Here is a 17,433-nt window from a genome sequence, read left to right on the forward strand (position 1 = left end):
AAAATCACATTGTAGGATTTTTAATTAATTAATTTGCAAATTATGGTGGAAAATAAGTATTTGGTCACCTACAAACAAGCAAGATTTATGGCTCTCACAGACCTGTAACTTCTTCTTTAAGAGGCTCCTCTGTCCTCCACTCGTTACCTGTATTAATGGCACCTGTTTGAACTTGTTATCAGTATAAAAGACACCTGTCCACAACCTCAAACAATCACACTCCAAACTCCACTATGGCCAAGACCAAAGAGCTGTCAAAGGACACCAGAAACAAAATTGTAGACCTGCACCAGACTGGGAAGACTGAATCTGCAAAAGGTAAGCAGCTTGGTTTGAAGAAATCAACTATGGGAGCAATTATTAGGAAATGGAAGACATACAAGACCATTGATAATCTCCCTCGATCTGGGGCTCCACGCAAGATCTCACGCCGTGGGGTCAAAATGATCACAAGAACGGTGAGCAAAAATCCCAGAACCACACGGGGGACCTAATGAATGACCTGCAGAGAGCTGGGACCAAAGTAACAAAGCCTACCATCAGTAACACACTACGCCGCCAGGGACTCAAATCCTGCAGTGCCAGACGTGTCCCTCTGCTTAAGCCAGTACATGTCCAGGCCCGTCTGAAGTTTGCTAGAGAGCATTTGGATGATCCAGAAGAAGATTGGGAGAATATCATATGGTCAGATGAAACCAAAATATAACTTTTTGGTAAAAACTCAACTCGTTGTGTTTGGAGGACAAAGAATGCTGAGTTGCATCCAAAGAACACCATACCTACTGTGAAGCATGGCGGTGGAAACATCATGCTTTGGGGCTGTTTTTCTGCAAAGGGACCAGGACGACTGATCCGTGTAAAGGAAAGAATGAATGGGGCCATGTATCGTGAGATTTTGAGTGAAAACCTCCTTCCATCAGCAAGGGCATTGAATATGAAACGTGGCTGGGTCTTTCAGCATGACAATGATCCCAAACACACCACCCGGGCAACGAAGGAGTGGCTTCGTAAGAAGCATTTCAAGGTCCTGGAGTGGCCTAGCCAGTCTCCAGATCTCAACCCCATAGAAAATCTTTGGAGGGAGTTGAAATTCCATGTTGCCCAGCAACAGCCCCAAAACATCACTGCTCTAGAGGAGATCTGCATGGAGGAATGGGCCAAAATACCAGCAACAGTGTGTGAAAACCTTGTGAAGACTTACAGAAAACGTTTGACCTCTATCATTGCCAACAAAGGGTATATAACAAAGTATTGAGATAAACTTTTGTTATTGACCAAATACTTATTTTCCACCATAATTTGCAAATAAATTCATAAAAAATCCTACAATGTGATTTTCTGATTTTTTTTCTCATTTTGTCTGTCATAGTTGAAGTGTACCTATGATGAAAATTACAGGCCTCTCTCATCTTTTTAAGTGGGAGAACTTGCACAATTGGTGGCAGGCTAAATACTTTTTTTGCCCCACTGTACTTGAGACTCAACTAAGCGCCACCAACTCAAGGTCACGGAGAGAATTCTGTTGGAAGAATGTTATATGGTTCTTCAGAACACCTCAAATGAAATCCAAACAGACTGGCTCCCTACACCCTTGTTGGAGAGTATGCGGGCTATCAAGGGTGGATCACTCCCATATCTTTTGGTTGCCCTGCAATCGAAACTTACTGGGGAGAAATAAGATCTAACATTGGAAAAATGGGATTTGACATAGAACAAGCATTAATTTCTTTGTACTTGGGTGAAATACCTGATAACTTTAACACTAGAGAAAAGTACCTCTTGAAGGTCCTACTGGCAGCCAGTAAAACAGCTATCACAAAAAAATGGCTACAAAAAGACCCTCCCACAGTGACACAATGGATAGACATTGTAGAAGAAATACCACATGGAGCGTATGACCTTTGCTTTAAGAACTCAAGAGGAGAGAGGTCAGTAATACTGGGGAAAAATGGGTTTCGTACTTGAAAATGGTCTAATTCAAAGATGACGTCAATGTAACTAATCTGATGAACGTAGGATGTGCGCTGTAACTGTCAGATCTTTTTAGTTGTTATTATACTTTGTTTTTATTGAGGAACACAAAGAAAGTACAAAGTAAAAATAAAAAATAAAACATAAAAAAGATGGCTTTTGGCTTAGATGGTGGGCGTGGCAGGTGGCATGGTAATGGGCGTGGCAGGTGGCGTGGCAGGTGGCGTGGTAATGGGCGTGGCAGGTGGCGTGGTAATGGGCGTGGCAGGTGGCGTGGTAATGGGCGTGGCAGGTGGCGTATAATGGGCGTGGTGGCAATGGGTGCTGATTTTAAGATGATTTCCTGCAATTCCACACATTTCTCCATGGAGCTAAGAGACATTTTTGCAGATTTAGAGCAAATTTCCAACAATTCTACTAATTTTTTCATGGCGCTGAGATAAAATCTTGCAGTTTTAAAGCAAATTTCGCCATGGCTAATGTGTTATTTTGCTCAAACATAATTCTTGTTTCATTTACTGGAGTTTGATCAGGTGAAAGCCCACAGGCTAGCTCCCAGCCTCCCAGTCACTGACTGCTCAGTCACCTCATCCCTCGCTCTCTCTTTCTTTCTCCTTCAGTTGCAGACTAAACACTGAGCCCTGACAGGCTGTTTCTGACCCATTATCTCTTGCCATGGTGCACTGATCTACAGTGCACCATGGCAGGAACTGGACACACTGATCTAGACCCACAGCGAGTGCACAGTAGACTAGTCAGCAGTGACAGACTCTGGCACGGATACACCCTCTCATCCCACTCTCTCCTCTCTCCCAGCAGTCCCCACTGATGATTGGTAACGCGCACACACACACACCTGAAATGGGGAAAAGGTAAAGAAATCCAAGCAAACAGCCTGTAGCGGCATCAGGGGACAGGGTTGTATATGGGGTAGCAATATTAATAGCAGCATCAAACATTTATGGGTGTTAGGGCTGCACAATTCATCCAATTCACATAAAAATCACAAGAGATCCATATTGCATGCAATATTTTTTGAAATGCCACTCAGAATGTATTTATATTTTCATTTCACCTTTATTTGACCAGGTAGGCCAGTTGAGAACAAGTTCTCATTTACAACTGCGACCTGACCAAGATAAGGCAAAGCAGTGCGACAAACAACACAGGGTTACACATGGGATAAACAAACGTACAGTCAATAACACAATTGAAAAGTCTATATACAGTGTGTGCAAATGTAGTAAGATTAGGGAGGTAAGGCAATAAATAGGCCATAGTGCCAAAATAATTACAATTTAACAATTACACTCTGGAGTGATAGATGTGCAAGGGGAGATACTGGGGTGCAAAGGAGCAAAAACATAAATAACAATATGGGGATGAGGTAGTTGGGTGAGTTATTCACAGATGGGATATGTACATAGTACATATATATATATATATATATATATATGTATGTACAGGTGCAATGATCGGTAAGCTGCTCTGACAGCTGATGCTTAAAGTTAGTGAGGGAGATATAAGTCTCCAGCTTCAGAGATTTTTGCAGTTCGTTCCAGTCATTGGAATCAGAGAACTGGAAGGAAAGGCAGCCAAAGTAGGATTTGGCTTTGGGGATGACCAGTGAAATATACCTGCTTGAGCACGTGCTACCGGTGGGTGCTGCTAAGGTGACCAGTGCGCTGAGATAAGGCAGGGCTTTACCTTGCAAAGACTTATAGATGACCTGGAGCCAGTGGGTTTGGCAACAAATATGAAGCGAGGGCCAGCCAGCGAGAGCATACAGGTCGCAGTGGTCGGTAGTATATTGGGCTTTGGTGACAAAACGGATGGCACTGTGATAGACTGCATCCAATTTGCTGAGTAGAGTGTTGGAGGCTATTTTGTAAATGACATCGCCGAAGTCAAGGATCGGTAGGATAGTCAGTGATGCTAGATGGGCGGGTGGGTGCGGGCAGCGATCGGTTGAAGAGCATGCATTTAGTTTTCCTTGCATTTAAGAGCAGTTGGAGTGTTATGGCATTGAAGCTATTCTGGAGGTTTGCTAACACAATATCCAAAGAAGGGCCAGACGTATACAGAATGGTGTCGTCTGCGTAGAGGTGGATCAGAGAATCACCAGCAGCAGCAATTCTCATCCCGAGAATTGAAATCTGTGGCACCCCCATTGAGACTGCCAGAGGTACGGACAACAGGCCCTCTGATATGACACACTGAACTCTATCTGAGAAGTAGTTGGTGAACCAGGCGAGGCAGTCATTTGAGAAACCAAGGCTGTTGAGTCTGCCGATAAGAATGCGGTGATTGACAGGTGCAATACGGGGCTGCGGTTCACACACTGCAAACGTTGGTCTGATGTTACTTAGAACCTTTTAGTTCTTCTGCAGTGACACCATAGTCTGAATATTGATATTGGTCATTCCTATGTTGAGGTCTTTACATGTGTTCTATTTATTTATTTTTAACGTCCGTTTTTATAGCTTCCTCCATTTGTTAGTTTGCATGCTGTTCTGTTAGGTCAAATACAGTCAACGGATTGTACCAAACAAGAACGATGATTCCAACAGTTGCCCAAGTGTTTTGATCTATATCGCCAGTGAAATGGCTAAAGCAATATTGGGCAAGATAAAAAAATTGCAATTCGATTTTCTGCGCATATCGTGTAGCCCTAGAGTGAGTGTGTTTGCAATTTCTACAGTCTTCTTGGGTATGACGCTACAAGCTTGGCACACCTGCATTTGGGGAGTTTCTCACATTCTTCTCTGCAGATCCTCTCAAGCTCTGTCAGGTTGGATGGGGAGCGTTCCTGCACAGCTATTTTCAGGTCTCTCCAAAGATGTTAGATCGGGTTCAAGTCCGGGCTCTGGCTGGGCCACTCAAGGACATTCAGAGACATATCCCAAAGCCACTTCTGCGTTGTCTTGGCTGCGTGCTTAGGGTCGTTTTCCTGTTGAAAGGTGAACCTTCGCACCAGTCTGAGGTCCTGAGCACTCTGGAGCAGGTTTTCATCAAGAATATTTCTGTACTTTGCTCCATTCAAAACATCCCCACAGCATGATGCTGCCACCACCATGCTTCACCGTCGGTATGATGCCAGGTTTCTTCCAGATGTGACATGGGCTGTTACTGTGACCGTATTAAACGCCACACCGGTAGTCACGAGTCATGATAGCAGTCAAATTCCACGTGAGCGTTTAGTCACGGTAATCAGGCTTCTCCATGCTGTGATACTGCTGATGGTCATTAGTAGTCCACAAAACTTGTGGCATGGAGCATTGTCCTGCTGGAAAAACCAATCCTCAGAGTTGGGGAACATTGTCAGAGCAGAAGGAAGCAAGTTTTCTTCCAGGACAACCTTGTGCGTGGCTTAATTCATGCGTCCTTCACAAAGACAAATCTGCCTAATGCAAGACCTGGAGAGGCCTACAAGCCACAGCGTCATGCACCCACTGTGAAATTTTGGATCGGTGATGATCTGGGGGTGCTTCAGCAAGGCTGGAATCGGTTATTCCAGCAGGACAATGCTCCATGCCACACAGCCAGGTCAATCAAGGTGTGGATGGAGGACCACCAGATCAAGACCCTATCATGGCCAGCCCAATCTCAAGACCTGAACCACATTGAAAACCTCTGGAATGTGATCAAGAGGAAAGATGGATGGTCACAAGCCATCAAACAAAGCTGAACTGCTTGAATTTTTGCGCCAGGAGTGGCATGAAGTCACCCAACATCAATGTGAAAGACTGGTGGAGGGCATGCCAAGACACATGAAAGCTGTGATTGAAAATCAGGGTTATTCCACCAAATATTGATTTCTGAACTCTTCCTAAGTTAAAACAGTAGTATTGTGTTGAATATAAACTTATTTTCTTTGCATTGTTCGAGGTCTGACAACACTGCATCTTTTTTGTTATTTTGACCAGTTGTCATTTTCTGCAAATAAATGCTCTAAATGACAATATTTTTATTTGGAATTTGGGAGAAATGTTGTCAGTAGTTTATAGAATAACACAAAAACATTTATTTTACCCAAACACATACCTATAATTAGTAAAACAAGAGAAAATGATAATTTTGCAGTGGTCTCTTAATTTTTTCCAGAGCTGTATATTCCCTACAGGCTGCATCTAATCGAACCTGGTCATGTTGCCAGATATTCTTCATAAATTGGCCAACTCCATTGTCATTCACAGTGTCATTTGGCATTTAAATCAACAAAAGAGTTAGATAAAACAAGCGGATCTGGCAACCAGGCTAGTGTGACTAATGGATTGAGGGTAATTAAGTCTGTCCTATCAGACAGGTGTATAACACCTGATGATTGGCCAAAAGTCCCCTAGGTTTCACGTACCATTACACTCGCCACAGTTGCCGAGCCCGGTCTTCAAGAGAGTGCAAACACACAGACTGGCATGGTGACAAAGAGAGGGAGAAAGAGACAAAGAGAGGGGGAGGGGGGAGAAAGAAAGCGACAGAGATCATTTTGAATTTAAAAATCGACCTTTGGCACAATTCCGAGATGTCTTCAATCTAGTGACACCGGCACCAGCGGAAAACACCCTCTGAAACAGTGTGTGCTCTGATGCCTCGGAGTTGAGACAGAGACAGCTCCTCTTTAATTTTGCCATTTCCTGCCAAAATATGACATCATTATCCTCTGTCTGACATTGACATCCCAATTTCAGTACTGAAACCTGGCCAATCTGTGGAGTGTGAATCCTAATGACTGTGTTCCAGAGTTTACGTAGAGAAAATAGCCATTACTGAACAACACAGGCTTGATAGGTGTCAGTTGGCTACTAGAGCAGTTGGCTGCAGGCCTCCCAAAACTGGCCCACGATTGAATATTTTTTGGGTAAAAAATATATACTGTAAAATCATCAAGATTTCAACAAAAAAATATTTTAATTTAAGAAACGTAAAATTATTTCCACAAATTAAAAAAAGAGACCGAGATCATGTCTCAATGTAATCAAGGAATGAAATTGTTGTTTTCAAATACAATTTCTTGGGCTTAGTTATGGTCAATTTTCAGTGTACATTATAATTGCAGTGTACATGATAATATAATTATATTATTATAATAATGTTCCGGCCCCCAACCATCCGCTCCGACAAAAATCGCCCCCAGGCTAAATCTACTTGCCTACCCCTGCACTAGACACAATACTACACTGAACTAAAGACTGCTCAAAGCTAACGAAAGGATGAAATGAGGGACCTGTTACATGAGACCAATCAGAAGAAAGAGGAGATGTAGAGAGGGGAAGAGAGAATAGGGAAAGAGAGCGGTTGATAGAAAGAGAGAGAAGAGAGAGAGAGAAAATGTTGAGAGCGAAAGGTTGATACAGAGAAAAATAGAAAGTGTGAGAGACATGCTGCCAGAGAAGGGAGGGAGGGTGGGCGAGATGAGTAGGAAGGGCTATTAGTGCTCCGAGACGGAGCGAGTGAGAGTAGGAGAGGAGAGCGTAGCACAGCCAGAGAGCAGAACAGTGATCTCTCTACTCCAGCCTGGATCCTTACACACCCTGAGGACTTAACTACACCATCTTACCCGTCACGCACAGCCAGAAACCGCCTCAGCGGCTTCAGGTCTTTTCTTTCTCCCTCTCGTCCTCCTTCACTCTACCTGGGAGGGAGTGTTCCACCTGGCTATCTATGCTGACAGTGCTGTGAGGTAGAGGACGGAGACACGACTACCTCAGAGGACAAGGTAAACATCTATCACTGCACTGATTTCTCCATTCTCTGTTACAAGTGCGCGCTTGATAATGAATGTCAGAATGTACACTGAAGCAAGTAAATGCATTTCGGATGCGTTCAAAAACAAACTCAGAATGACAACAGCAATGACTTCAGTTCTTGCCAAAAGCACTCTCATCTTCTACCTCTGCTGAACCGCGAGGAACGGTTGTCAAAACACAAAACGCCACCATACTGTACAGTACGTGCACACTATCAGCAGAGTTCAAAAGAGAAACTGGAGCAAAAAGCCTGCAAACTTCTCACTCGTATTGTACCAACAGACAAAGAACCACCAGCCGTGTGCGCTCACTGCATGTACAGAACCATAGCGCTCTAGTATAGTCTCTGCCTGTCTGCTCCGCCAGCCTACAGTAGAGACAGAACTCGACCAATACAGCACACAGTCTCATCCAAAGGGATTATATTTCTGCTCCTTCTCCTGCCTGCCCACTTTACTCAACGCTCTGATAATGTTAAGCATCACTTATGAGCGCGGCGTCTCTGAAGCCTTGCTCTTAGCGCGGAGCGGAGCACGGGGGCTTTTGTGCAAACACACCGTTCTCATAACAGCCTGAGCCTTCCACTCATCTCACACACACGTAGAGACACACACACACACACACAAATACACCTTCTCAGAGTGCACTGTGAGCTGTCATGCGTGCAAGTGAATAACTGAAAGCCAGTGGCTTAACCTCTGTGTGCAGTGCCACTGCGTGAAATGACAGAAACCAAACCATATGCTCTGTGTTATACGGATCATACGCTGTTACATGCTCTGTGTCATATGCCGTTACATGCTCTGTGTCATACGCCGTTACATGCTCTGTGTCATACGCCGTTACATGCTCTGTGTCATACGGATAATACGCTGTTACATGCTCTGTGCCATACGCCGTTACATGCTCTGTGTCATACGGATCATACACTGTTACATGCTCTGTGCCATACGCCGTTACATGCTCTGTGTCATACGCCGTTACATGCTCTGTGTCATACGCTGTTACATGCTCTGTGTCATACGGATCATACACTGTTACATGCTCTGTGCCATACGCCGTTACATGCTCTGTGTCATACGCCGTTACATGCTCTGTGTCATACGGATCATACACTGTTACATGCTCTGTGCCATACGCCGTTACATGCTCTGTGTCATACGCCGTTACATGCTCTGTGTCATACGGATCATACACTGTTACATGCTCTGTGCCATACGCCGTTACATGCTCTGTGTCATACGCCGTTACATGCTCTGTGTCATACGGATCATACACTGTTACATGCTCTGTGTCATACGCCGTTACATGCTCTGTGTCATACGGATCATACACTGTTACATGCTCTGTGCCATACGCCGTTACATGCTCTGTGTCATACGCCGTTACATGCTCTGTGTCATACGCTGTTACATGCTCTGTGTCATATGGATAATACGCTGTTACATGCTCTGTGTCATACACTGTTACATGCTCTGTGTCATATGGATAATACGCTGTTACATGCTCTGTGTCATACGCCGTTACATGCTCTGTGTCATACGGATCATACGCTGTTACATGCTCTGTGTCATATGGATAATACGCTGTTACATGCTCTGTGTCATACGCTGTTACATGCTCTGTGTCATATGGATCATACACTGTTACATGCTCTGTGTCATACGGATCATACACTGTTACATGGACTGTGTCATACACTGTTACATGCTCTGTGTCATATGGATCATACACTGTTACATGCTCTGTGTCATACGGATCATATGCTGTTACATGCTCTGTGTCATATGGATCATACGCTGTTACATGCTCTGTGTCATACGGATCATACACTGTTACATGCTGTGTGTCATACGCTGTTACATGCTCTGTGTCATATGGATCATACGCCGTTACATGCTGTGTGTCATACGCCGTTACATGCTCTGTGTCATACGGATCATACGCTGTTACATGCTGTGTGTCATACGCCGTTACATGCTCTGTGTCATACGGATCATACACTGTTACATGCTGTGTGTCATACGCTGTTACATGCTCTGTGTCATATGGATCATACGCCGTTACATGCTGTGTGTCATACGCCGTTACATGCTCTGTGTCATACGGATCATACGCTGTTACATGCTGTGTGTCATACGCCGTTACATGCTCTGTGTCATACGGATCATACGCTGTTACATGCTCTGTGTCATATGGATCATACACTGTTACATGCTCTGTGTCATACAGATCATACGCTGTTACATGCTCTGTGTCATATGGATCATACACTGTTACATGCTCTGTGTCATATGGATCATACACTGTTACATGCTCTGTGTCATACAGATCATACGCTGTTACATGCTCTGTGTCATATGGATCATACACTGTTACATGCTCTGTGTCATATGGATCATACACTGTTACATGCTCTGTGTCATACAGATCATACGCTGTTACATGCTCTGTGTCATATGGATCATACACTGTTACATGCTCTGTGTCATATGGATCATACGCTGTTACATGCTCTGTGTCATACGCTGTTACATGCTCTGTGTCATACAGATCATACACTGTTACATGCTCTGTGTCATACAGATCATACGCTGTTACATGCTCTGTGTCATATGGATCATACACTGTTACATGCTCTGTGTCATATGGATCATACACTGTTACATGCTCTGTGTCATACAGATCATACGCTGTTACATGCTCTGTGTCATACAGATCATACGCTGTTACATGCTCTGTGTCATATGGATCATACACTGTTACATGCTCTGTGTCATATGGATCATACACTGTTACATGCTCTGTGTCATATGGATCATACACTGTTACATGCTCTGTGTCATACAGATCATACACTGTTACATGCTCTGTGTCATATGGATCATACACTGTTACATGCTCTGTGTCATACGGATCATACACTGTTACATGCTCTGTGTCATACGCTGTTACATGCTCTGTGTCATACGGATCATACACTGTTACATGCTCCGTGTCATACACTGTCATATGCTCTGTGTCATACGCTGTCATATGCTCTGTCATTTGAGCTTGTCTCTTCTCCCAGTAGCACTACTAGTCTCTGGCCCTCTTGAGCTTCTGTTCACACACAGACAGACGCAGCAAAAGATGGAGAGAGAGAGAGAGAGAGAGAGATGAAGAGAGAGAAAGAGAGAGCGAGATGACAGAGGAGGGAGGGAGCCTGCACAAAGGACCAGTTCAAAGGCTGAGGGCTCATTTGTCAAACAAACGCATGGCAGGCCTTGAATAGCCAAAGGTATAATAAGTAAGACATCCACTAGGAATCAAACAAGAGTCAGAACATCTCTCTCTCTCTCTCTCCATCTCTCTCCATCCCCTTTTCTTGGGGGGGGGGGGGGGGGGGAGAATTAATTCAATACAAACCCGATTAGAGGTTATTAACAAAACACACTATAACAGACAGGCAGATCTATCACTGGGTTTACTTAACGTACAGTAGGCTGTTACTGATACAGCTCAACAGACTGTCTGGATAATGATCATTTGGGTCTGATATGTCATGACACACTTCTCATTCATTATCCTCCTTTCATTTACGTCTCTTCCTCTCTCCATCTTTTTGTTCTCCAGGACGACGATTGAGGGAGGAAAAATAAACGGAAGGATGATGTCATCCCCTGATTTGTCCCGCTCTCCTACTCTGTGACAGAAAGAGAGAGAGCGCGCGCACCAAATGCCACATAGCTGATGGCCCAGTGTTGTAATATATTCTCCTCTCTCTCTCCAAAGTAGCTAATGACCTTCCTCCCAGCCTGGTCTGACTTTGTATAAGGTGCCACAGCACTGAGGTGATCCTGCCTCACCCCAGTGGAATTACAAAGTGCGAGAAGATGGAAACGCCATTAACCTTTACTCTCCTCTCTGGAAGGTGATGGAGGGGTGTTTCTGAAGGGTGTCGGAGGGAATACGTACAGAAGGAAGAGGGGAGGACAGTTGAGTATCAGCCAGGCACTGCTCTGCCTCTGTTAAGATCCGAGGAGGACCACAGATCAAATAACAAAGGACGACAAGCAGCTGCATAAAATAAACCATTCATTTAGTAAACCACGTGGCTGGACGCTACAATGCACATCCTCTCCCTGCCCACCGCGGACGACGAGTGCGTGCGTTCCTCCGTTTAATGAATCCTCGGCGCTTTCCCCTAACCGGAATACAGTGTTTTTATTGGATGTACTAGAGTATAGGGCAGTCCTCTGTGATCCATCACTGTTGTTTACAGCCTCTGGGTAAAGTAAATGGAGAAATGTTTTGAAGGTGGACTGGTCTTTCTCTCATGGTGGAGCTGAATTTGTATCATCCGTGGAAATAGAAAAGGAAGGATCCAAGAAACGCACTTTCAGCTGGCTCCAACTGCACTCATCTGCATCATAATACTCCCATTATTTAGACAAAAGGCTGCACCATTAGGATTAAACGTGTGCCAAGTGGAGATCTCTGCCACTACTGCATTAGTACAAGAGTATTACTACTACAGAACTATGGTTGGTTCTTGTGATTTTCTATTGGGGCCTCAGAAAGTCGGCTCTGGCTGGTTCATGGACTCTTGAAGGGGAGACGGCACACGAGGGAGGGGTGAGTACAGTGTGTCTGCAGTATACATGCCTATTGAGCAACAAAAGGACTGTCTGGTTCTGGATAGTTTCTCTGGACATGACTAGCCTCTGGACAGATCACGGGGAAAACTGTGTTATATCTCGACATAAAAGCAAAGCAAGGACGTTCATTAAGCGAAATACCTAAGAACATGGACACATTGATCAAAGTAACCACAAACACAACCCTAAGCCTAACGTAACAACAGAACACTGACATGGACTGACTAACGTGAAGCACTATTAGTTCTAGTCAGCTAACAATGTAACACTAGATAAAGGTGTCAGCAATGAAGGGATAAAGGGAGTGTACTCATTTTCACTCTTTCCACAAAGCGAAAATCTTATTATCACACACAGCAGAACACCATTTTTTAAAAGCACAGCGGAAAACTGTGGAAATTGGCTTTTTGATTTTTAATTGCCACCTTTTGAAAGATTCCATCAAGATGACATCACACAATCAGTTTGAGATTGAAACTTACACACTTGAAAAGGTTCACACATTGCCCACATCTCACACTAAATGGAATCCCAGTGAAGTAAAAATACACTCAAACAAAGTCCCAGACACAAAAACAGCCAGACAGATAGACAGACAGATCAGCTAGATGAGATTTAAAATGAATAGAAACAGCCTCTTCTACACTGTTGTACACTCCCATATAACCTAGTTTAATTCAACTTATTGAAGGTCTTCACCAGGAAATGACAATGAGACACGTAAGACATAGATGAGAGGCAGTCAATAGTCATGCATACGATACACTTCTGTGGTGAAACACAACACCTTTCTCTCCCACTATACATAAGTTAATGCAATCCGACTCAGTCCTGATCTTTCTCCCCTCCTCTCTCTGTGTCACCACGTCTCTCTAGGATAATGCATACCCCTCCTGTGCTGATCTCAGAAGCCACCATGAGCAACGTGACTGTCCTCGACACCTCGGAACCCTCTGACCTTGATATGACCCAGACTGCCGCCCCCTACCCCGTCAGCTTCCAGGTACATGCTTACATGTGTTCCACTTCTACTTTAATTAAGAGGGTAAACTTAGTTCAACGTCAGTTATCGTGAAAGCAGATAGCACGATTAAAGCATCTCAATGAAAGCAGATATCAGTATGAAATTGGTTATCGCGATACAAGCAGTTATTACAAAACTATTATTGTGATACTATGATTATCGTAAAACTAAATGCTATTACCCTCTGGATCTCCAGGTGTCGCTGACAGGGTTCCTGCTGCTAGAGATCGTGCTGGGCCTAAGCAGCAACCTGACAGTGCTGGTCCTCTACTGCATGAAGCAGAACCTCATCACCTCCGTGTCCAACATTGTCACCATGAATCTGCACGTCCTAGACGTACTAGTGAGTGCCAGTCTTTGATGTTTCCATTAGGCACAGACCTCGGATCAGTTAATACATTGAAAATACAAACTTGAATCATTGGGAGGGAAAACACACAACTGACCTTAAATCAATGTGTAGGGACAATTCCAGTGAGTGTCTAGGATGAGATTGCAGTGCAATTAGTCTGTGACAAATCTCAAGATTCTTCAGGAAGCAGGCCACTATATCTGCTGTAGAAGGAGACAAATTTAACTAATAATAATCTTAATACTTATTTATCTCTCTGGTTCCAGGTGTGTGTGTCTTGCATCCCTCTGACTGCCGTGGTAATACTCCTCCCCCTAGAGGCTGATACAGCGCTGGTCTGCTGCTTCCACGAGGCCTGTGTCTCCTTCGCTAGCGTAGCCACTGCCTCGAACGTGCTAGCCATCACTGTCGACCGCTACGACATCTCAGTGCGTCCAGCCAACCGCATGCTAACCATGGGCCGCGCCGTGGCTCTGCTGGGCTTAATTTGGGCTATGTCCTTCTTCAGTTTCCTGGTCCCCTTCATGGAGGTGGGCTTCTTCAGCGATTTTGGCTCAGAGTTCGTCAACCAGACTGCAGTTGCCTCTGTGGTCCATACTAATGAGTACTACACAGAGCTGGGGCTGTACTATCACCTCTTGGCTCAGATACCCATCTTCTTCTTCACGGCCGTAGTCATGCTTGTGACCTACTACAAGATACTCCAGGCCCTGAACATCCGCATCGGGACCCGCTTCCAACACAACCAGCCCAAGAAGAAGCCCCACAAGAAGAAGACCATCTCCTTGACCACCGCAACGCAGGTGGAATCTACAGATGCGTCCCAGGGCAGCGGGGCAGTCAGAGGGGGCGGAAACCCACCTGCGGTCCTGTCCATGCGGACCTCCGTCTCCGTCCTCATGGCTCTGCGCAGGGCCGTTAAACGCCACCGGGAACGGCGGGAGAGGCAGAAACGTGTCTTCAGGATGTCCCTACTCATCATCTCCACCTTCCTGCTCTGCTGGACGCCCATCACAGTCCTCAACACGGTCATCCTCAGCGCAGGGCCCTCAGACTTCACGGTCAAGTTGCGGTTGGGTTTCCTGGTCATGGCCTACGGGACAACCATCTTTCACCCACTGCTCTACGCCTTCACCAGGCAGAAGTTCCAGAAGGTGTTGAAGAGCAAGATGAAGAAGAGGGTGGTGTCTGTGGTGGAGGCTGAGCCCACGCCCAACAACGTGGTCATTCACAACTCCTGGATCGACCCCAAGAGGAACAACAAGAAAGTCACCTTCGAGGAGACTGAGGTCAGGCAGAAGTGTCTATCTTCCCAGGACCTGGAACAAAACAACATCGTCTGTCATCCATGATAAGGCTATAGTGCATCGTGAAGATTGGCTTGGAGGCAGTTGTTAGGCCGAAAGACATACCTCTATACAGAGGTGGCAGAGTGGGATAATGGGATGTCCATCTTCAGAGAAAGTGGAATAAAGACCATTTCTGAGAAGCCATTGAATATCTGCATGGCTAGAGGGAGTTGGTAGACATGCATCTGAGCCAAGGTCAAGATAGAAAAGCTTCTGTTCAGAAGATGTAGAATAAGACCGTGTGGATTATGAGGACGTGAAATAAGAATAAAATGGAATAAGCAATGGACACTCATACAGGGTGACAAAACATTATCAGGAACCAACTCATTTAAAAAAGGGAAACCACTTATCCAAAGCAGTAATGTAAATGAAAGTGTTTTACCTGTATAGTTACCCTAAAGGGGTCATGTATTACTATTTATTGTAAGAGGTTGATGTGGCGTCAAGGACAATTTAAACTAAGTACTGTACTGCATGGTGTTGTTATAAACCGTAACATAATTATTGTGTATAGTCATGTACAGTGTATAGAATAAATCTATGTTTACAACACATAAAAAGGAAAGATTCACCCATTTTGAATATTATATGAAATTTGTGCATCTCTGAGCTATGAGCAATGATGCAAAATGAATCATACCGGCTGTGTTTCTGCCTGCTTGAATGGCTAATAGCTCAGATAAACATGAAAACATGAAATGACCCCTGGAATCGATAGAACAAAGCTCAGATACAGACAAATATGACACAACATTTAAAATGGGTGACTCTTTCCGTTAAGCACTAAGTATTTGTCCTTTTATAATAAATAATGTGAAAAAAGTTGAGGGCATTCAGCTGGGTATTCTGGTTAAACGGTATTCTGTCACATATACCCCACTTTATTTCGCTTTTGTAAACTTAGCCACTTAGGCACAGAGGACATCTAGTCAGTGCAAAGCCACAAATACTTACATGTGAAAGTCCACTTCCCATTTCCTGTCCTCTGAGAGTATCTTTCCATATGCCTGTTATATGTGTGATTTAGTGTAAGATGGAGGGTTGGAAACAGAGGCCAGCAGCACTTCACAACCTCAGCGAGAGGCCGCAATCTGAAAACTAAATCACAGCATTACTAAGACGTGACCTTGTGAGTTCAACACATAATCAGCGCCTGTAGCCTAACCATCCTGAGGTGACTCCAGCTGCTCTACCGGTCGTAACACAGCTGTTTTGTTGCTTCTCTTATTATCTAGCCATCTAGCCACAGGTCGGGGTGAAGAGAACAACATGGCTGCCAAAACTGGAGCCTGCTTCTTTTCATAATCACACTGAGACCAACTGGCAAATCAATCTGTATTTCCTGGTTGGAGTTGGAGGGAGTGAGTGAGTGAGTGAGGACTCGGACCTACTGCAGTCCATAGCGCTTAGCAAGGCTGGGACAAGTGTGTGTGTGTGGGGGGGGGGGGGATTGTGAAGGGGTCTGGTCACGGGCTATGAGGTACTGATACAAAACACTCGCCACAACACTTGCCTTTGCCGAGCTCCCCTCTCTCCCACGCTTGATGCCTTGTGATTACCAAGGCTAGGACTGCTAACTAGATAATAACGGGTGGCTGTGGCAGGCGATGCATCACTATCACTCTCCCTTCCCGCCACCATCATGACACGGCAAGGTCATGGTGGTTTTCCCTCTTCTGTGTCGGGGGGAGATGCTGTCACCGTCACACACACACACACACACCACCTATGCACTGTACCTAGCAGTCTATTCAGCTGAAAGAGGGCATATAGAAGCTAGGAAGGGGAGGGGATGTGAGAAATGTCTGGATCAGGACACTTAAAGTTAAACACTTGGCTTTATTATACCATTGAATGACTCATATTGCCTCATATACTGTAATGCATTCACAGCTAAAAACATTCTGCCATTCAAGATGTCCTTGCAATGTTTGTATTGGGCAAGTGTGTGTAAAAATGAACATCCCTCTCATATCTCTCGGCCAATGAGATAATAGGATATATTTCCTTTGAGAAATGAATTTTTGATGAGGGGATGTTAACAACTTGTGGGGTGTGGTCATATGCCACATCAGTCGAGGCACCATGTGAGGTCAGGAAGAGACCTGGGTGTAAAAAAAAAACTGTGTGGAACAGTTTGGCGGAGCTCATAGAGTGGCTGTATGCTTTGGGTATGGTATGCAGCCAAGCTTTCCGTTTTAGAACCCTCATCGAACGGCCCCCTGAGTCTCCTAAAAATCACTCCATCTCCATGTGCTGCCAGCAAGCAGCACTAAAGGCAGGTGGGCGAAGTTGATTGAAGATCCATCTAACTGTTCATTACAGGTTGGCTCGCTCCTCAAGCGCC

The 17,433-nt window shown here is 44.7% G+C and overlaps 1 protein-coding gene and 1 pseudogene across 1 annotated transcript; one reads left to right on the plus strand and one right to left on the minus strand.

Annotated features, from left to right (window-relative positions):
* LOC129838563 (conserved oligomeric Golgi complex subunit 5-like) overlaps nucleotides 1–17,433 on the minus strand; it is a 102,084-nt pseudogene that overhangs the window by 68,244 nt on the left and 16,407 nt on the right.
* Nucleotides 7,364–15,911, plus strand: LOC129838561 (G-protein coupled receptor 22-like). The gene is made up of 5 exons (XM_055905616.1): nucleotides 7,364–7,687; nucleotides 11,334–12,335; nucleotides 13,235–13,361; nucleotides 13,579–13,725; nucleotides 14,001–15,911. Exons 3-5 carry the CDS (start codon nucleotides 13,239–13,241, stop codon nucleotides 15,084–15,086), a joined length of 1,356 nt encoding a protein of 451 aa, XP_055761591.1. The 5' UTR covers nucleotides 7,364–7,687; nucleotides 11,334–12,335; nucleotides 13,235–13,238; the 3' UTR covers nucleotides 15,087–15,911.

The sequence above is a fragment of the Salvelinus fontinalis genome, chromosome 39 (genome assembly GCF_029448725.1).
Source record: "Salvelinus fontinalis isolate EN_2023a chromosome 39, ASM2944872v1, whole genome shotgun sequence".
In the NCBI taxonomy this organism is placed as follows: Eukaryota; Metazoa; Chordata; class Actinopteri; order Salmoniformes; family Salmonidae; genus Salvelinus; species Salvelinus fontinalis.

Coding starts and splice junctions, on each gene's coding strand:
- LOC129838561 (XM_055905616.1), top strand. CDS start 13,239: ATGCATACCCCTCCTGTGCTGATCTCAGAAGCCACCATGAGCAACGTG. Junction 13,362..13,578: donor CCTACCCCGTCAGCTTCCAG/GTACATGCTTAC, acceptor CTGGATCTCCAG/GTGTCGCTGACAGGGTTCCT. Junction 13,726..14,000: donor TGCACGTCCTAGACGTACTA/GTGAGTGCCAGT, acceptor CTCTGGTTCCAG/GTGTGTGTGTCTTGCATCCC.